The sequence below is a fragment of the Sinocyclocheilus anshuiensis genome, unplaced genomic scaffold, assembly GCF_001515605.1.
Source record: "Sinocyclocheilus anshuiensis isolate Anshui unplaced genomic scaffold, SAMN03320099.WGS_v1.1 scaffold838, whole genome shotgun sequence".
NCBI classification, from domain to species: domain Eukaryota; kingdom Metazoa; phylum Chordata; class Actinopteri; order Cypriniformes; family Cyprinidae; genus Sinocyclocheilus; species Sinocyclocheilus anshuiensis.
Genome location: NW_015539915.1, coordinates 839019 through 860845, shown reverse-complemented (window position 1 = coordinate 860845; position 21827 = coordinate 839019). Strand labels below are relative to the sequence as shown.

Genomic DNA, 21827 nt, shown 5'->3' with positions numbered 1-21827 from the left:
ACCTGTTCGACGTACTTTCACCATACATGGTTGCGTTTGAAGGTGTGAGCTTGGGTTTAGTTTGTGGGAGCTGAGTTGAAGTGTTCGAGCAATCCGCCCTCTTCCTCTTCCTCCTCCTCCTCCGCCCAGCTCCAGCGCTGCTCGGCTGTTTCACGCTCTCACTAGACTGGATGCAGAGACACTGGAGAGCCCGATGCTGGATGGCACTGTGGACTTCAAATCAATAAAATGAATATTCTGCAGGTACTTCTCGCTGTTCTGTGTAAGTACTTATGCAAACATGCAGGTTTATTTCTATTACAATATTGTCATGCTGTAAAACTGAATGACAACAACGCTGAACTTACAGCTGAAGTGTTGTAAATAAGTCAAGCTCAGTGCACTTGAGAAAATACTTTGTGTAGGAGATGAATGGTTTTGTGTATACGTGAGAAATTTATTACCAGTTTTAGCCTTTTTGTTTCCTTTAAATGGGCCTGTGAGGAACATTTTTGTGGTTTACTGTATAAACTGATGTGCACGTAAACTATGCACTTTCACACCATTTGGTAATTTATCACATGTAGTAGTTTGGCGTTAGCATGTTTTGCACTTTGACAAACAAAAGTGTTATACGTTGATGGTTTTATTTTGAAAAAAATTTTTTTAAGTACATTTCTGTAAGATATTAACATTCTCTTACACAAATATATATTTAAGTGTTTATACATTCTCAGTTTACATATTTAATGTATATTGGGATATAGTTTGACAGTTTCACTTAATTTAGCCATTACTAAACTGCAGGTCTGTAAAGTAATAAATGTTTGTTAGAAAGAGCATTTAATGTATTATTCAGTTTTCTACTGTACAAAATCAAGGCAATAGAATCGGTTAAGACTATTCTTTACAATCGCAATGAATCGTTTGACAGCACTAATATATATATATATATATACTGTATATCACAGTTCAGACTCCAAATTCTGATTGAATAAATAAGTTGCTTACACTCTTAAAAATAACAGTTCTTGCATCAGTGGTTTCATGAAAAGCCTTTAACATCCATGGAATCTTTGCATTCCACAAATGTGCTTTGTAGTGGAAAAAAAAAAGTTCTTTAAATTATTTAAATGTTCTTCGCACAGAAAAACATGCTTATTTTGAGTACTGTTCACTGAAAGGTTCTTTGGGGAACCAAAAATGGTTCCTCTATGGGATCGAAAACCCCCCTATTTTGAAGTGCGTGGCAACCACAAACTGCCTGAAGTTAGTGAACTATATTACTTGGAAGAATAATTATTTATTCAGATTATCATTAGTGATAAATGTGGCTTTACCCACACAGTGGTCAAAACATCATGGTTAAATGGTGTAGGATGCTTGTCAAAAGTGTTGTAGTTATTGTCTGTTCTGAATGGTGTCAAAGATCAGTGTCTAAACTGGCTTACTGATCATAAAGAGGGCACTGGACTGGAAGCACATTCTCTCTCTCTCTTTAACCCCACAGTCTGACCTCTCCACACTGTTTCCGTTCAGTTCTGTTCATGACTTAATTCATCCTCTGTCTCGTTTCATGTGTCCATCAGCACTGCTGCTCACTACACTGTTTAAAGGCTGTCTTTGTGTGCTGACTGTGTGCCTGTCTCTTTAAATAATCAATGGAGAACTCATATAGAGGAAATACTATATGTCACTTCATTCATGTTGATCACACTTATTTTTAGCAGATTATGTCATTTCTACTGAGCTTCAGATTAAAATGATAACAAAAATAAACAGAGAGACCAGATGACCAAGATAGATGAAGATGTTTAAAGATGCACAGGGAGCTTTGACTCATCAGAGTGAAGCTCTGCTCAGGCATGTTTCTATATTTTATCAAAGGAACATAACTGAGACTGTTAAAGTATATTAAGAACTTTTTTGTGTGCACTCACATAATTCAAAGTGTAATGAATCATTAAATTGAAACTTGTCTTTAAAAAGTTTTAAAAGTTTAAACCCATATGAAACCAGCATGAATACAAATCTTATATTTTTAGAACATGACACATTTTTAAAATAGATTTTTAAAAGGTTGTTCCTTTATACTCATGTCATTTGACCCATAAAGCTCTTTCACAAAACCGCGAGGTTCATCTCTGTGAGTAAATATGTGAGTAAATATTGTTTACTATCTCCAAGAATGACTACATCAAAGTTTTCCTGCACTCAGTCGCTCCATCTCTCATAGGTTCACATTCATGCTGTAGCTTGTCTGCATATCAAAAAAAAAAAACACACAGAGGATATAATGTAGCTTATCAGACAAGATATTGTTCTGCTTCCTTATTCTTGTTTTTCTGTTAGTGTTGTTAGTGTAATATGTGTATGTTATATATAAGACAAAATACTGATATTTGCATGTCTCTACAGGTTTTAGCATTGATAAAGCTCAAGGTTTTAATGTGGGGACTTCTGGAGCTAAGATCTTCTCACAGTTGGCAGCAGAACAGTTTGGTTACTCTGTTCAACAGTTCAGCAACAGTCAAGGAAAATGGTAAGACATAAAATATAATTGAAATTGTGTGTTCATTTAATTTGTTTTCTTACTTAAACTACCATTTTTGTCTCTTATATTCAGCAAAGCTGCATTTATTTAATCAAAAATACAGTTAAATAGTAATATTATGAAATATTATTACAATTTTTTTTTTTAAGTTTTCTATTTGAATATACTGTAACATGTAATTTATTCCTGCTATTCATTTGAACCTTCTATTCATCAAAAAAATCCTAAAAAATATTAACATTATTAATTAAATAATAATTTATCTTATTAATAAAAAATACATTTTCAACATTAATAATAAAAATAACCATTATTTTTATTTGCACACTAATAATAATTGATAACAAATGTTTGTTTATTTATTTATTTATTTATTTCAGAATTGTGGCAATGTTGTTTGGAATTTTTGTTGGATTTAGTTTATTTGGAATAATAAGAAACTCAAGTAGCAACACTGTATTATATAGTTCTAATTCAATTTGCGTAAAATTACATTATGCCAGTCAAACAAAACATATAATATAACTAGAAAAACCAGGATACATGCCTTTTTCCCATGTGTTTATTTGATTTTGAATGGGTCACATGACCTGAGCAGCAGGCCTGTGACATGCTGCGCTGTGCATGTACAGTACGTATAGCAGCGCACACACTCTGATAGCTGTTTTCCCCCACAGTATCACTTCTCTCAATATACTCTATACAGCACATACACTTCCTGTGGCCGTTAAATTGCTCTGTAACTACTAGATCACAAAGAGGCCAAGTTCCTCTAGCATCTATCTGCAGGAAAATGAAGGTCTTCCTCTTATTCCCACATAACAGCTAAGGTCATACATGTTCCCAAAGCCAGCAATAAGTCACACATTGTACTGTACGTAGGTACAATATACAACGTTTCCTCTAAAGCACAAAGAAATATTTAATCAACACTGGGCACAACTTTCCTAACATCTGCTAACTCCATAATTGCTGCACAGAAGGGTCACAGACTGGATCACTTCATATTATTTGTTGTGCCCCTAAAGTGTTATTGTTCACTTATGGTCATCCTCACTGTCTAGACAGTCTTTAAATGCATGTATTTCTTAAGAACCTCGCTGTTGTGCAGCAGGTCAGATGAGGTATTTCCTGCTCTGGCGTGGGCTGCTTTGGGGGGTGTTGGTGACATCATTCTCACTGTGAGTCCAGCATTAGCTCTGTCTGACCTCCCACATTAGAGACCCCTAACAACCATTTCTGTAGACAATGAGTCATTATTACCCACAGTCCTTTTCATCAGAATGCCTTGCATCTATGTACTCACATGTACTTATGTATGTCATGTTTTCGAAAATCCCCTGAACTTTCCCTACACAGAATCCCATTACTTTTTTACTCATTAGAAGCACAAATACTATGATTTTTGTTGTTGTGAGAACTATATGAAAGACTATTAATTAAAACTAACCTAACATGATAAGTAGATAGTTAAAGGGATAGTTCTGCCAAAAATGGATAATCTGTCATCATTTACTCACCCTCATATTGTTCCAAACCTGTGTGAGTTTTTTTTTCTTGTGTTGAAAACAAAAGAAGATATTTTGAAGAATGTTGGTAACCAAACCATACTATGGCAGTCAATGGGAACCGTCAACTGTTCGGTTACACACAGTATTCAAAGTATCTTCATTTGTGTACTAAGGAAGAAAGAAACTCATACAGGTTTGGAACAACTTGAGGGTGAGTTAACGATAACCGATTTTTAAATTTTTGGGTGAGCGATCTATCCATTTAACCCCTTAACCAGCAATTAAAATTATACAACAATGTTGAACAATCTCAACATTTGACCTCCCTTGAACTGATATTCAAAATACTGTAATACTGTAAAAATACTAATAATAATTACAGTTTTTACTCATTTTAACGACCAAATATATAATATTTAGCTATGACAGACATTTTATATGCAAACCTGTTACTGCATCTTCCCTGATTACAATTTTTTTTAATTCTTAAAATTGTGACACTCGTTAAGTACTGTAGTGTAGGGGAAATATTAAGTTCTGTCATGAAACTCTAGATGGCGCAGGTTAACGCAAATTGATCATATACACAGCATTAAACTACTTGGCACAAGCTGATTGGTTCATGTTGCATACACAGCCAATGAGCTTACTGCTTTACATTTAAATGTTTTTTAACATTCACTAGAGCAGTTTGCAACGCGCTTTCAGAGTTCCTCTGAAACCCTCCATCTTCCCCAGCTCCACCTGTATAGATTTGTTACAGGTTACAGTATATATATGATATTTGTGCAGCAGTATGTCTTAAATACTCACAGCACCGTATTGGCGTATGTGTCAGCGTATGTATTGGCAGTAGGGTTGGGAATCGAAAATCGATTCCGATTCCAGATTCGGATACTTAAGGTCAGGAATCGGATACTTGTTGTCAAATTAAAATTTAGATTCCGCCGGATACTTAAGATCGGGAATCGGATACTTGTTGTCAAATTAAAATTTCGATTCCGCCTATCGATTCCTTTGCGCTTTTTTTTTCTTCATCTGTGAGGACTGGACCTAGCGATCTGCCAGGACCTTGCTCGCTAATCTAAGCGCTCCAAAGTTTGACTACATTTGCCATCAGAAGCCAAAAAAGCTAAGTATAATATATGTGATTGCTAAACATATTGCAAGAGAGGTGTCACCACCAACATGACAAAGCACTTTAATTTAATAGATCGTTAAAGATCGCGAACACGATTCAAACACCAACGTGATTCTATTCCTAAATCACAATGATTCGTCTGTTTCATTCCTCAAGCTTTGACGATCAATGTTGTGATCACTTGGTTCATCCGTGCAGAGTATGATCACACCAGTGTGATTTGAACATTTAAATCTGCGTTCGCGCTGCCATTAACCTAAAGAGAGCAGCTGTCATCTGTCATGAATGAAACAGCCTCACAGTCTTTTCAGCCACACAGTATCATTATTTCTGTGTTACAAACATTCAAATCACAGAAGTACTGGGATAAAGGTTTATAGTTCAGATATAAACTGTGTGTACGATGTGTATGGTAGCGATTAAAATAGAGTAAATCACCTTTTGAACGTAATTTGACACTTCAAATGAAGATTTATCGATTACATTGTTACGCCAGTAGGTGGCGAAAAGGGGCTGTTAAAATGTATTTGTCTTTGAATCATACAAGAGATTCGTTCAAGAACACTGATTCATCCAGTAATGAAACAAGTGAGCCATTGAATCATTCATTCATAAATTACATGTGATTTTGTTTAGTTGTCTAATGTTTTTTCTTCAGAATCATGAGAGAACCACAACTTCCATTGGGGGGAAAAAAAGAAAAAAAAACTCAATTTATCCAGAATCATGCAGTTCTATTTTGCACACAAACAGCTCTTAAAGAGTCCAGTTTTTATGTAGCCTGTTGATTTTTGTTCATGGTATTCAGCTACAATAAATGGTTTGCAAAAAAAGAGACACAGGATAAATGTTTGATATCATTATTTAATCACATTGGAATCGAAACTGGGAATCGAAAAGAATCGAGAATCGGAATCGGAATTGATCAAATTCAAACGATACCCAACCCTAATCGGCAGTGCCAAGTTCCTGTACTTGTTTTGCAGCAGCAGCAGCAATAACCAACAGCAGCAGCAATTCAGCAGCGTAGCAGATCTATTCTGCCAAATACATTAACAATTTCATATCCATTACCATGCTAAAATCTTCTGAGAGTTGTCATGATTGAATTACAGTTAAACCATAGCGAGACCAGTATGCTCAATGAAGACCAGGAGTCAAATGTGAAGTTCAATCAGTTGACAGAGAGTTTACTGAAGACAGTGTTCTACACACTTCCAAGGGCCATAGAAAATGAGTAAGAGGAGCCAGCCTTGAACTAACTTACAATACAGAAACATTAGTTCTTATAGTCATACTGACATCGTTTCTACAGGTTCTGATTTTTTACAGACATTGCCTGTAACACTAGTTTTAAGAAAACTGTTATATTCATTTTCATATTCATTTTATAATAGAAGAGAAGGGGATTGGAAATAAACCACTCCACTAGCATGGTTTGAAGAAAAGTTAATGTCATTCTGTTTTCTCTCTCTCTTTTTTTTTTTTAACAAATTGTGTTGATCTTATTTGTCAATCTAAATCATTCAAATATTAACCAAAAATTATTGAACAAAAAGTTTTTCTTTAATTTATGGTAAACAAATATTTATCAAAAACTAATATAAAAAAACTGTGAGTTTATCAATAACTATTATTATTAGCTAAAATCAGTTATTCTCTAATTAGCCTGCTCCTACGGAGTATAGCTTAAATTTGCAACCCTGTTACCCATTCTGTAATAGTTTTTTTAATTTAATTTATAAATGTTCTCAGTTATTCAATTATAGTATTATATATAATATTATGTAATATGTATTTTGAATGTAATTTGATTTTTTTTTGTATTGTCATTTTTAATTTTAATTAAAGTTTTGTTCATAGATATGTGTATATACATATACATAAATATGTATACATACATACATACATAAATACATACCCCACACACATTTGAACCCGGTTTGTGCAGTGTGCCTATAAGAGGATTAATGTTGTTTTTTACTGTCACAGGATGTGAAGTGATTGAGCTTGTGTGTCAGTGTTTGAGGAATGCTGTGTTTAGTCTGGGCAGAGCACCTTATCACATGATGGCAAACTAGTAGTGATATTCTGTGTAATTTAGTGGGTGTGTTTAGATGATATAATGCATGCCCAGTGCGCCTACACACATGTAATCTCAGATATGCTTCCAAATATACACCCTGCTGTGCCACTGGTCATTAAACACTGTTTTTGAAATCCTGTCATGTAGAATATCCTTAATAACTGCTCTGTGCTCAGCAGCCTCACCTGATCCTGGGCTTCAGGATGATTGTACTGATCTAACACCTCTTGCTGCTCCTCAGGCTCCTCGTGGGTTCACCATGGAAAGGATACCCTCAGAATCGGAAGGGAGAAATCTATAAGTGTGAGATTAACAGCCCTGGAGCCAGCTGTCAGCCACTTAACCTTCAGAGTAAGAAAACGTTTCCCATCATTCCCAGTGTCATCATCAATAGTGTCCAAAAGATAGTATCTGTGAAGTTCAGAAGCAAAGTCTTAGATTTTAATAATATGTATTTTAGAATTATTAAGTAGTAAAGCTGAAGATCTCTGTGGTTAATGTGTTCTCAGATTCTGTCAATGTGCCAAGCATTTCCAACAGCAACAACATCAACATGAGTCTTGGTCTCACTCTGACTCCAACAACCAAAAACGGCGGATTTATGGTAAGGCTGTTGTTTTCGGTTTACTTTCTAACATGCTGTTTTGGCATCCGCACCAAGGAAGTTCCCTCTATAAATGATTAAAATGAAGTTCTATTGTTTTTTTGAGAAATTAAGTTCTTCTGCATGCATTTGAGTGGTTCATGTAGGATGTGCTTGGTACTCATATTATATTACATTACGTTTGTGTTTCAGACGTGTGGTCCTCTGTGGGCTCAGCTCTGTGGAAATCTGTACTTTTACCCAGGAGTCTGTGCTGAAGTGAGCCCACAGTTTACGCTCCAGTCGGCCTTCTCTCCTGCCGCTCAGAGTATGAACGCATCTCTGTGTCCTCTCTATGAAAGTTTACTGTTCACGTTCAAGGGATAGTTCACCCAAAAATGAAAATTCTGTCATTAATTAGTCACCCTCATGTCGTTCCAAACCCATAAGACCTTCGTTCATCTTCAGAACACAAATTAAGATATTTTGGATGAAATCCGAGAGCTTTCTGACCCTGTATAGACAGCAACACAACTGCAACGTTCAAGACCCAGAAAGGTAGTATGGACATCATTAAAATAGTCCATGTGACATCAGTGGTTCAACCGTAATCTTATAAAGCTGTGAAGAGAAGAAATTTTTGAATAAAGTCATTATTTTTGTTTTCTTTGCACACAAAAAAGTATTCTTGTAGCTTTATGACATTACGGTTGAACAACTAATGTCACATGGACTATTTTAATGATGTCCTTATACCTTTCTGGGTCTTGCACGTGGTAGTTGTGTTGCTGTCTATGCAGAGTCAGAGAGCTCTCGGATTTCATCCAAAATATCTTAATTTGTGTTCCGAAGATGACCAAAGGTCTTACAGGTTTGGAACGACATGAGGGTGAGTAATTAATGACAGAATTTTCATATTTAGGTGATCTATCCCTTCAACTATCCCTCCAGCAAATTGTTAACATTTGGTGTTGTTCCGTGTCTACACAGCTTGTGGCAGTCTAATGGACATTGCCATAGTTTTGGACGGATCCAACAGTATATACCCATGGGAACCAATTGTTGCTTTCCTCACGAAACTGTTGGAAAACTTAGATATTGGACCTCAAAGCACTCAGGCAAGTAAGACAGCTGGTGTGCCATTTTAGCATTTTGTTTTATATTTATAGTTAATATATTTCTGATTTCATTCATAACAGGTGACTGTGATGCAGTATGCTGTTGACACCTCATTCGAGTTCTACCTGAATTCCCATCGGACAAAAGAGTCCATGATTAAAGCAGCTTCAAATATTCAACAGAAACAAGGATTAGAGACTAATACTTTCAAAGCCATTGAATTTGCAAGGTATACATGACTCTTTCTGAGCAATGTGGTAGAAATTCCCCCACACACCTGACTTAAGATACCTGTTGGGGTCTCGTCTCTGGAGACGTATCCCCAAAGCGCTAATAAATTCATACTCTTGGCGTTTCTCTGGTGATGTAGAGTCGGACGACGTCTCGTCCCTTTTGAACACTATCACTTAGGACTAACATCTCTAGTGTTCCACTACACTTACAGTAACCAGACAGACTCCAGACGATGCCTTTGTATATGCTTTAATCATGGCCAGGAGGACCTCATACCAGTCACAGAGAATCCTCACAGCAGTTTATATAGCATAGATACATGGCAAGATTACATGTTCATTACATAATTCTTCTCTAATATAATTGGTTCTTCTTTTGTGCAATTCAGCAAACCTCTCCTCTTGTTACTGGCAAGGCAAGTTTAGTTTTTTGATTACTTCACCTTGTTACTCAAGTGTAACTCATGGGTTGTTATGGTTGTTTTTTAATGGGTTGCTATGTACGTCTAGCTGTCTTGTCCATATGCATTCGTTATTGCAACACATCAACTAAAGTGTTAGTACATTTGTTCCCAAAAGCATATAAATGTTATGCCTGCAAGGAAAATTAATGTTAGTTATGATTAATTTAAAATTTCCTTCACAACAACTTCACCTGAGGGAATTACTGAAATACAGTACAGAACAAGGCCTCCTTTAACAGCATATGAATAGATATTTCTTCAAATATGGGCACTTTAAGGAGATAAATAATCTCTCATTAAACACACTCTTCACATTTAAATTGTATGTCTAACATTGGATAAATATACATTACAGGAAAATTATTTTAGTTATTTTAGTTAGTTATTAATATTTTGCACTTTTTGCATTACTTGGCATTATTAGAGTATGATTAGGTGACACACCATCAAAATATTAAGCTTGCAAGTTATATCTTCCTGTTTTGTTTTGCTTCATATACAGTATCACTTTTATTTAATGTATCTCCTGCAAAAATAAAAGTATACATAAAAGCCATTTAAAAAGTTGCAAAAAATAAATAATGAAGGCATGATAAAAAAGTTTACAATACCGTTTTACCATGTTTAATATAATAATAATAATAATAATAATAAAGGTATATAAAAAATCCCCGAACAAAAAGTACCCAAAGTTGATATATATGCAAAAACACTATCATTGTATTTCTGAAATAGTTCTTACACTTTAGTTTTACACAGTTTTTACACTAAACACTTTCTTTTCATTTTGTGGGTTTTGTGTGCATGTCTGTCGGATGATTGGCTCTCATAGAAAGAATGCATTCCTAGCCAAAAATGGAGGTCGTCCTGGGGCCACTAAAGTGATGGTGGTGGTAACTGATGGAGAGTCACATGATGCAAATCTGAGGAACACAGTTATCCCGGCCTGCGAGAGCCAAAATATCACTCGCTTTGGTATTGCGGTTAGTGAGAGAAAAGATATGCAGTCATGAATTCATATATGGGTCTTAATATGCAGTATATTTGAATGTTGTGAAGAAATGGATTTTTGCATGTTTTAGGTGCTTGGATATTACTTAAGGAATGACATTGACACAAGCAAACTCATCGCTGAGATTAAGTCAATAGCCAGCAATCCAACCGAAAAATACTTTTTCAACGTGTCTGAGGAGGCGGCGCTCATAGAGATCGTCGGGACTCTTGGAGATCGAATCTTCAACATTGAAGGTTTGTGATTATGTCGATTTCACTAAAATAAAAGCCATTTTAAAAGTAATGTAACGGACATGGGTTTCTTTATCGACGTGTATTATGTCAATGACCGTTTTCTTTGCTCATTTCACTGATGTGTTGTCTGTTTAGGTGTTGGAAAAGGTACTGGGGATAATTTCAAAATGGAAATGTCCCAAGTCGGATTCAGCGCACACCAGACCAGAAATAAGGTTCTGGCTCTATATGTCTAAGTGTTTCTATTAATGCTTTTTTAAGACCTTTTTCCTCCTGGTGGTTTACAGTACACTGAATATTGGTTGTAGGATGTGATCTTACTGGGAGCAGCTGGAGCATATAATTGGATCGGGACCATTGTGCACCAAACTGCTCAGAAATCAGATGTTTTGCCCAAAGCTACTTTTGAGAAAGTCTTGGATGACAGAAACCACAGTTCATTACTTGGTAAGTATTGTACTTGGTTAGTTTTGTTGCTTCTAATGAACTGAAATATCATAATTATCGTTTACATGAACACTGCAATGTATCACCAAAGGGTGTCAAATTAGATTAAATCACTGACAAAATTTATAATACTAATTGGTATGCTTTAACCGACTTACAAAATGATCAGAACATCCTTAAATCAAGTTTTGAAAAGATAAAATAAGATAATTCCTTAAAACATGATACAACTGCAAAATATTAAGATGATGTATGTGGAATGTACTGTAGGTGTATTTTGTTGTTCACTTGTTTTTCATATTTTGAAAAAATATAGTAATAGAACAAGAACAATATACTTTGTATTCAAGATATGTTGTGTGAGAGCAAGTCTTAAGTGGATGCTTAGACATTGTAATGGGAAACAAAATATGTATAAATCTTAGTTTGACTATTTCCTGTCTTGTGTTCAGGATACTCTGTGGCGTCTGTGACCGACGGCTCGTCTGAGTTTTATGTGGCCGGTGCTCCTCGTGCCGTTCACAGAGGACAGGTTGTAGTTTACAGTATGAACAGCCAGAATCAGCCGGTCATCATAGATTCACAGAGAGGAGATCAGGTACTCTCTGTCTGTGAACTTTAATGAGCTTTAGCTTCGTTACACACTGAAGTCCTGTCTTAGATCATTGTGGTGTGTGGTTTGCAGATCGGCTCTTATTTTGGCAGCGTTCTCTGTCCTGTTGATGTGGACGCTGACGGTGTGACGGATCTGCTGCTGGTCGGAGCTCCGATGTACATGAGCGAGGAGAAATCTGAAACAGGAAGAGTCTACATCTTCACCATTACCAAGGTGCTTTTCTTATTTTTCTTCCATTTATTTTCTGTGGATGCCCTCCTCTTCCTCCTGTAGTTGGATCATTCCTGGGATTCGGTAAGATTTCACCTCGGAATATACATGTTTTTCAACTATGTGATTCAACTTCTAAATACCCCACATCATTAGGCGCATATCAAACCTCCAAAAAAATAATATTTTCCCACCTCAGGCATTAAAGACCTTTTATTCTTTTTTTACCTTTTATTTTTATTCTTTACCTTTTATTACTGAAGCTAAAAATATACAAATGGTGTGTCTATGGTCTCTTTATTTTTTTTTTTATATTTTTAATTTAAAATTTTAACTAAAACCACAATTTTATTGTTTTAGCCCTTAACATGTCAGATAGTAACCAGCAAGAAATGCTTTTGTTCTTAATTGTCTTCCCTATATTTTTCAAAAAATATTAATGTGGCAAGGTGTGACGGGGTTGAAGACTGTAACACATTTGAAGGGATACATTGCCTTAAATTTAAATTTTTGGTTTTGTTTCTCTCTCATATTGTCCGCTTGTTTTTGGGTCAACATATCCGCATGGCCAACATTGTCTTTTTGCTGCAAATATGGGTGCAGTTTCTGATGTATGATGCTTGTCAACGTTTAAGTGGACATATTACATCAAAAATTCTATTTAAAACAAAAATATGAGTTGTCATGATTTTGGAGTATATATATTTACTGAAACCATGACTATTTTATATTTTTTCATTAAAATTATTGATAAATTAAGTAAATAACTCAACCCTGTCACAAGTTTACAACCCCGTAACATTGAGAAATACATATATTTGTGACGGGGTTGTGGTTTTTCACTCAAAATGGCCACTGCTCCTCATGTAGTGTAGGAGAGTAGACCATATATGACAGCAATAAAATAAGTACATTGTATATACTTATGGATTCAAATAAAATGTTGAAAAAGTAATAATTTTCCATCTTAATTTTATGTGACGGGGTTGAGTTGTTAAGCTTGACAGTACCCTCCCTGACTATAACATGCCTCAAAAATATGAATAAAAAGTATGATACTACTAGCCATTTTCTGCACCACTATTAAAGAGACCTGAATTATGTAATTTCTGGGAAATTATGTCACATATGAGTGGAGTCTAAATTATTATGCGGCGTAGAATGGTTAGTGTGACAGGGTTGAGTTCAGACTGAGGGACATAACTTTAAAGTCTGGTTTTTATAAAATATTTTGCTTTTTTTTTTTTTACAAGAAAGGAACCCACATAAATGCTTACATTGTTGCCAAAAACCACAGACACTATGCACATTTTTAAAATTATTTTAAAAGTACAAACTCAGTGAAGTGCCTCAGGGACATGACAAAATGCTTGGTTTAAGATAGATATAAGACATTATTTTATGCTAAAAAATATTAAAAATCCAATAATTATTTTTATTCGTTATAATGGGCATCCCAAAGTTTTGAGAAAAGCTTCTAACAATTAATTTTGGTGAACCACCACTTTAGAAACTCTGGGGGACTGAAATATTACTGAATCCCAGGAATGACCCAGTTAGCTACATAACAACCTACTAATAAAGAGTAAGGAGAAAGTTCAAAAGAACAGAATTTATTTGAAATAGAAATCTTTTGCAACATTAAAAATATCTTTACTGTCACTTTTGAACAATTTAATGTGTCCCTGCTGAATAAAATTCAAAAGAAATGAATTTATTTCAAAAAACCTTACTGACCCCAGTCTTTTGAATGATAATTAGTATTGTTTTAAAGAATGATTGTAATAAATATTATAATATTATTTTGTATATCACATCATAAAGAAAATGAAAGAAAATGCCACGTAGGTGTCCATACGGATACTCAAAAATTTGAACTCAATTATTTTTAACTGGTTAATTTAAAATAAAATAAAGAGTATGTATGTACTCTACGGTAAAGCTGTGCTTGCAATATATAACATGTTGATGCTACAAATGCATTTAATAAACAGTTGAATGTCTGTATGTTAGTAGTACTAACGTACTGTATCTGTTTTTATTTATTTATTAAATTTTTTAACAGGGTATCTTGAGTAACCAGGGTTTCTTGGAGGGTTCTCAAAAGAATGCTCGGTTTGGGACGGCCATCACTGTCGTCCCCGATCTAAACCTGGACGGCTTCAGCGACGTTGTGGTTGGCGCTCCGCTGGAAGGCAATGGCCAAGGTGCCATTTACATCTACTATGGAGACAGAAAAACCATCAGAAAGCAGAGCTCACAGGTAGAACCGAACTTCACCGAGTCCTAAACACACATTAAATATATCAGCAAATGTCCAAATTCAGAATATTCTTATGCATTCAGAAAATTGTCGGAACGAAACTAGACCCAGCGTTGAAGTTCTTCGGCCGCTCTCTAGACGGCAGAGGAGATATGAACGGAGACTCCATCCCAGATGTGGCGGTGGGGGCTTTTGGGAAAGTGGTCCAACTCTGGTGAGAATTTAAACACATCAGCCTTCATTTCACCAATTGATTTTCATACTTTGTGGGGGTGTAAAACAGCTCGATTAGACCGTCCCATGTAACATAACTTCATTAACGGCCCACCTTCAACAATTGAGTTAAGTGCAGAACAGCTGCAGGGACGGCCTCAGTCATGGTGGGATATGTAGATGTGTTTGTGGCCAGGGAAATGATCGCTCCAGCTGTCCTCTGGAATCCCATTTTTCACCTCAGCAATCCTCTAAGCATCAGCTTTCTGTGGGACTCTTCTGTTTGTTCCAAAAGCCATAAATCACTTGAAGGGTTGCATTTTAATTGATGTATTCTTGACCTCTCTCATCATATGGTTTTAGGAGTAGAGGAGTTGCAGTGGTCACGGCCAAGGTTTCCTTCACCCCTGACAAGATCAGTATCCTGAGTAAACCGTGTCGCTATAGCGGGAGGCAGGTGTCCTGCTTCAAGGCTAAAGTGTGTTTTAGTGCAACATTTAAACCAGCGAATCCACTTGGGCCAGCGGGTAAGGATACCGATTCTGATCTGGGCCGTATTTTTTTTAGGAGATGGACACATTTGGTTTGAGGAAGTGATGCATTTGAATTTTCTTTTATAAAAACAGATATCAAGTACAACTTGACCCTGGATGCCGACCTGCAGTCGTCCCGGGTCAGTCCTAGAGGTCACTTCAGCAACTTGGATCGAGTCGTCCAGAAAGACATCAGCGTCTCTGCGCAGGACGTATGTGAAGAGCATGACGTCTATGTGCAGGAGACCCCTGACCTCGTCAACTCGATTGCTTTGCGTGTGGATGTGGTCCTCAGCCATCCAGACGCCAACCCCGTTCTGGACGTCTTCAGTCCTACTGCGTGGGAATTTTTTGTGAGTGTTGCAAGAAGCAAATTTCTGAGTTTTAAGTGCCTGTGGTTTACTGTGAAGGACATGTGTTAAGAAAAAAGACAATTAATCTAAACAATTACATCAGCTATGTCGGGAACTTTCAAACTACGATGGCCAAATATGATGATCCCCTTTATGAGCAACCCGCTTTCTAACATATAAAGACAGCTATATTTTTTCATTAATACAGACCCATTTATAGTATGCTATGTGAGGAAAAATAGTGTTATAATAATAAATGCATTGTTTGCAAAATAAATATATATATAAATATTATTAAAGTTTAAATAAATTATATATCTATATCTACACACACACACACACACACACACATATATATATATATATATATATATAATTTTATTTTATATTTTTATAATGCTTATTTTTAATGCATATTTTGATTATGTTAATGATATCCAATTAATTGTATATAAAATAAACTATTTAAGTTCAAGTTAAAATTTATTTGCATAGCAATTTTAATAAAAATATTATTCCAAAGCAATTTTTTAAGAAAATAGTGCCGTACAACTAGTGAGCAGGATAAACAGACAACAAAAAAACTATCTAGAAAAAAAAAAGAAAAAAAAAAAAGATATAACACAAATTCATTCAGTACATACATCCCAAGGACAGATGAACAATGTTCTAGAAAATATATATTTTTAACAAAACTATAGATATGTATCTAATATTTCTTACTATTAAAATACTTTTTTAGTCTCTCAAATTTTCCATGGACTGCCCTGGACACCAGTTTAAAAACCGTGACTTAAAATTGGAGAATGCAGAATAATGTCCAGAAACTGTTCCTAAATCCTCATTGTGGGTTTGGTTTGGTTTGGTCCAGATCCCGTTCTCAAAGGACTGTGGCGAAGATGACGTTTGCTTCAGTGACTTGGTACTGACTGCGCAGAGTGAAGAGACACTTGGGTAAGATTTCCTCAAGCATATGACTGAAGGTCATTGCACACCGAGTCCGAAATTCTCATCCGAAATTTTCGCACGTTAAAAAATAAGTACGACCTTACGTTGTGTCAATCACATTTACACACTGCCTCCAAAACTTTCCTCGATTTTCTGCATTTTCGCATCCGTAGCAAGCATTGAAAGGTTGACGAATATGAACAAACCAAAATAATGCATGTGAAAACTCACGAGAACTCAGTGTGCAAGGACCTTAAAACAGGACAAAATAATAATGAACCATCTCTTATTAGGAAACGTGAAATTTGATGTGCATTTGGTCTCTAATTAACTAGCACCCTATTTAATTTGCAAAACATTTTGGCAGCGCATCCGTTTATCCAATCTCTTGTGTAAAAATACAAGTATGTATAATTGGTATATAAGTGTTTTTTATTATTTCTAGCAAAACTTCACTGGTGGTCAGCCAGAACAAGAGAAGACTCTCCTTCACTGTGACCGTGATGAACAGGAAGGAGAATGCGTACAATGCACGAGTGTTGGCCAGCTACTCCAGTAACCTGTTCTACGCTTCTGTTACACCACAGGCAATGCAAACTATTCATCACTTACATTGCACTTAAAATCAGCTGTACAAAACTGGGCAGGAGGCTATGGCTCGCCAAACTCTAGCATATACAATATTCTAACCAAAATTTAAATGCAACGTAATATGCATATTTTGCTTACATGGCACACACACATTCTTGTGTTGAAAAACAGCTATGTTTTGCTTATTCAATCTGATATTGCAGACTGAGGGAGCAGAGGTGAAGTGCACTCTGATGAAAGAATCAGACACACTCATCTGCCAAGTGAGTTATCCAGCGCTGAGGACGGACCAATCGGTGAGACGGATATCTGTGAGCATTAATGTTCATATCTGACTGATGTGATTGTAATGGTTTTGTATGTTTTCCACAGGTTACATTTGTGGTCAACTTTGACTTTAACTTGAATCAGCTTCAAAAAGATGCCAATGTTGTCTTTGAGGCTTTAAGGTAAACTGTTTTACACAATTACATTTTTTTTTAACAATGACTTTTATCGTTTCATTTTATCGCTGTGCATATGCTAAAAGCTATTTACAGAATTGCAAAAAATCTGACAGTCCTTCAAGAATGAAAATATTATTAAGCAGCAGGTGCCAGTGATTCACAGGTTTAGTCACGTGTTAATCACTGTTTCATTGGTTCATTTGCACTGCAGTGACAGCACAGAGGAAACTCCCGCTGATAATAAGATCTCTGTCTCCATTCCTGTCCAATACAACTCTGAGATCATCCTCAGCAGGTCAGACATGAAACACCTCTCCCCAATATTTCTGTATGATTGGTCTGTTACTGCATTCTGACATCTATTTGTTCTGCTAAAAGTTTGGGTTCAGTTAGACTAATACTTTTGTTGTTGTTATTGTTGTTCAGCAAGGATGCGTTAAATTGATATTTGTAATGTTTGAATAAATATCTATTTTAAATAAATGCCGTTTTTGAACTTTCTATTTATCAAAGAATCCTGAAAAAAATTCAGCAAATATATTAAGCAGCACAAATGTTTTCAACATTGATAATAACAAGAAATAATAAAAAATAAGGGAAAAAGTTTCTTGAGTAGCGAATCAGTATATTAGATTGATTTATGAAGGATCATGTGATCTGGAGTAATGATGCAGAAAATTCAGCTTTGCCTGAGAGGAATAAATTAAATGGTATCATAAATTCACATAGAAAACAGTTATTTTAAAAGGTAAGATTTCACAATATTGCTGTTTTTACTGTATTTTTGATCAAATAAATGCAGCCTTGGTGAGCAGAAGATACTTCTTTCAAAAACTATAAAAAATATATAAACAAAAATATATCACTGACCTCACAATTATTTGGGTTATTAATTGTTAGAAAATGTGGGAAGTATGGGAACATTGCTTGCGGAAACTTAAAAAAAAAAATCTTTATGGGATCTATGGGAACTTTAATTTATCTATGGGAATTAATATGAACATTATATCCGAAATTGTTTATTATACATCATTTTTAAAACCACTTTTTTAAATATATGTGCGTGTCTGAGTAGTTGTAGCATTTCTGCTTAGTGTTGGAGATAACATAACAAATAACGCGAGTTACGTAATCAGATTACTTTTTTCAAGTAACTAGAAAAGGAATGCATTACTTTAAATTTAAAGTTACTTTTTCAAATAAATAATGCACGTTACTTTACTTTTGCATTACTTTCTGTCACCTCAGCTGGGCAAAAACAATGTAATACATTACTTTACATAAAAAGTAGCTAAGTAACACAATTAGTTACTTTTTTTATGTAGGTTATTTTAGTAACTTTCCCCAACAGCGTTTCTACTTGATATTCAATTATTAAACAAAACCTTTTAACCCATCAGAATGTTCGACTAAAAGTCCTCTCTTAATGTCTTTATTTTAATTTCTTCAGAGAATCAAACATCGATGTTTACTTACTTGAAAAAGAGAACAGTTTCACAACCACAGTGAGGAATTTCAAGGACATCGGCCCAGATTTGAACTTTAATTTAAAGGTGAGTTCATGTAACGGATGAATCCTTCAGGCTGTTCTCTACCACCATCTGCTGGTTTGCTTTGAAAATGAAGTTGATGGTGATGTGAGTGTATTTATTTCTCCAGGTTTCTACAGGAATGGTCCCAGTCAGCCTGGTTTACCTCACTGTCTCGCTGCCCAACAGCACCAAAGCAGGAAATCCTCTCCTCTACACGACCAGCATTAAAACCTCACCTGTGAGGATCCATAACCTCACATTTACACACACAATCCATCATAAACATGAGCGAACGCATTGTCTGTGAATGTGGAAATGATTTGACATTATATTTCCAGGCTGAAAAAATCCATTGTGCAGACAGTCAACTGATCGACCCGTTTAAGATCAGCGAGAAACCTTATACGGTCCGATTCAAAGAGGAGAGTTTTAGAGGAACAGATGAACTGGTCAGTGCTTGTGGATCTTCATCTAAAAAATTCTTGAAATCCAAGACTGCCAAAAACATTGGCTTTTGTTACTGATCGTGACACACAAAGGAAGTACTAATGAATGAAGTATGAAACCCAGTAATAATTATTTGTGTAATAATTTGATCTAGATGGAGTTGATTTGCATGATGACTAATCCTGTCTCCGATTACAAATAACAGGATGTCTTCATTTCCATCCGTACTGATCATCTGTTCACCATCCACAGAACTGCAAAACGGCCACATGCCGCTCACTGCAATGCGTCCTGAAGGGCCTACAGGAGAAGAGTGATTATTATGTGAATGTAACGACAAACATATGGAATGGTACCTTTGCAATGGTAAATAAACTCATCTCAGTGCTTTTCTTGTATCGGTCTGGGCTAATATTGGGGTTAACAGTGTTTGTTTATTACAGGCTGATTTCCTGTACACCGTGCTCTCTGTGAGAGCCGATATAGAGACGTCTCAACCGGAGCTGCTGTTCATCAAACAGAAACACCTGCAGGTAGTCAAATCAAGCCGGATCAATCATTTGGAAATTATTATTTTTTTGCCTCAAATATGTGACATATCCTATACAATACATTTTTTTTTTTATATATATATATGCATCTGTGTGTGTTAACATGTTGCAAAATGTATTTATGTAAATATATTTTTTGCCAATATATTTTTGGGGAGGAAAAAAAAAAAATATATATATATATATATACATTAATAATATAAAATTTATTTTTTTCCCTTTCATATATTTCAATCCAAGAAAATGCATGTCACTATTAAAGAACATATTTGATGTCTAACACGTGAACATAACACATTTGAATACAAATCAGCAAGGAACATTTATAATATTCCAATATGTCAATATGGGGTGCTGTGTGTACATTAATGAGGAAAAAAAATTAACAAATGATTTTAGCAAATGGCTGCAATATAACAAAGAGTGAAAAATTTAAGGGGGTCTGAATACTTTCCGTACCCACTGTATATACACTGTATATATAAAATTGAATATAATTAAATCATTATAAATCTAGTTTTGATCTCTAGTAGGCTATTCCATCTACATTTGCATTTAGCCTAACTGTTTAGCCTTTACTGTAAGATTGGAAATGTATTTTCTTGTCCCGAAATACTTTTTGAAATATATTTTGGTATGTGAAATTTAAAACTACATATATTTTCAATTTCAAAAATATATTTCATTGAGTTCCACTGTTAACAGCATATATTTTGCATACATTTAAAATATCTTTTGGCCAGAAAATAAAAATTGCTGTATGGGATCAGCAGTCATTACCCAATGTAGGCTAAATTTACAATTCAACTCTTGATTGCAGGTTGAAGTCAAAGTGAGCAAACCTGGAGCTAAAGGGGACGTTCCAGTGGGTGCCATTATAGGAAGTGTTATCGGGGGTCTGCTGTTATTGGCTCTTGCCGTCGCATTGCTTTGGAAGGTACTTTGTTTTGCCATTTCAATGTTTATTTGGTCTACATCTTGTCATTGTCTTCTTTAAAAATCCATGTATTTTTTGCGTTCAGCTTGGATTCTTCAAGAGGAAGTATCAACCGATGATGAACAGGGAGGAGAATGGAGCAGAAAATCAGGAACTGCAGGAAAACAGCGAGACACCCTAAGAATTCTGCTGAGACTCATTTGGCAATATCACTGCTTCCTTCCCTGACACTAATAGCCAGAAAAGGGCTAGAAAGAGCCAACCGTTTTTAAAAATTGATTCAATTTGATTTCAGCGCAGCAAGTCAAATATTGGCATTCAAAACCCATTCATCTTTCGTATGTCTTTTCCCCTGCTTGACTTGAAAGCTGGTGTATCTTTTTGGCAGTCTTACCACTTCCATTTATTTTCTAGTAGTTAGTATTTAGCTAGATCTTTTTGACTATTGTGACTCATGCCCAAAGTATACTTCTCTTTGAGTGTAGCTTTTCAAAGTATCCTCCATTTGATAGTGTGTACGAACACAGGCGCTGGACACATGCACACTAGAAAGAGTCACCCTTGTCCAGTGTCTGCGCTATTTCTCTTCAGAAGTTATGACTGATGAGAGTCTTTGTACTCATTTAAACTAAAGTTGCAGGTCTCCATCCACCACAGAAGCACTTGTCAATGCGGGTGTCTGTTGTTGTTGTTGCCGTCTTTATTAGTTTATTGTTCTAGTTTGGTCTCCTCTATTCCTTTTCTGACTGAGAAACAACGGCCTGGGACAGTGTTGCCACCTTGTGGACAAACTAGTTAGTGCAAAAAAAAATCAAAGTGCAT

The 21827-nt window shown here is 35.6% G+C and overlaps 1 protein-coding gene across 1 annotated transcript; it reads left to right on the top strand.

Moving 5' to 3' along the window:
- The first annotated feature begins 178 nt into the window (after nt 1-178).
- On the top strand, nt 179-21365 carry LOC107686432 (integrin alpha-2-like). Its single transcript, XM_016483424.1, is given in 30 exon segments — nt 179-223; nt 226-262; nt 2398-2521; nt 7513-7622; nt 7781-7875; nt 8068-8182; nt 8845-8972; nt 9054-9202; nt 10503-10653; nt 10753-10918; nt 11054-11133; nt 11227-11365; nt 11818-11963; nt 12051-12194; nt 14257-14454; nt 14538-14668; nt 15031-15194; nt 15294-15553; nt 16425-16507; nt 16947-17088; nt 17296-17388; nt 17465-17541; nt 17750-17833; nt 18989-19091; nt 19198-19308; nt 19409-19519; nt 19770-19883; nt 19961-20050; nt 20889-21005; nt 21091-21365. Coding segments are annotated over 30 exon segments (3588 nt in total). The 5' UTR covers nt 179-193; the 3' UTR covers nt 21187-21365.
- Nucleotides 21366-21827: the final 462 nt, after the last annotated feature.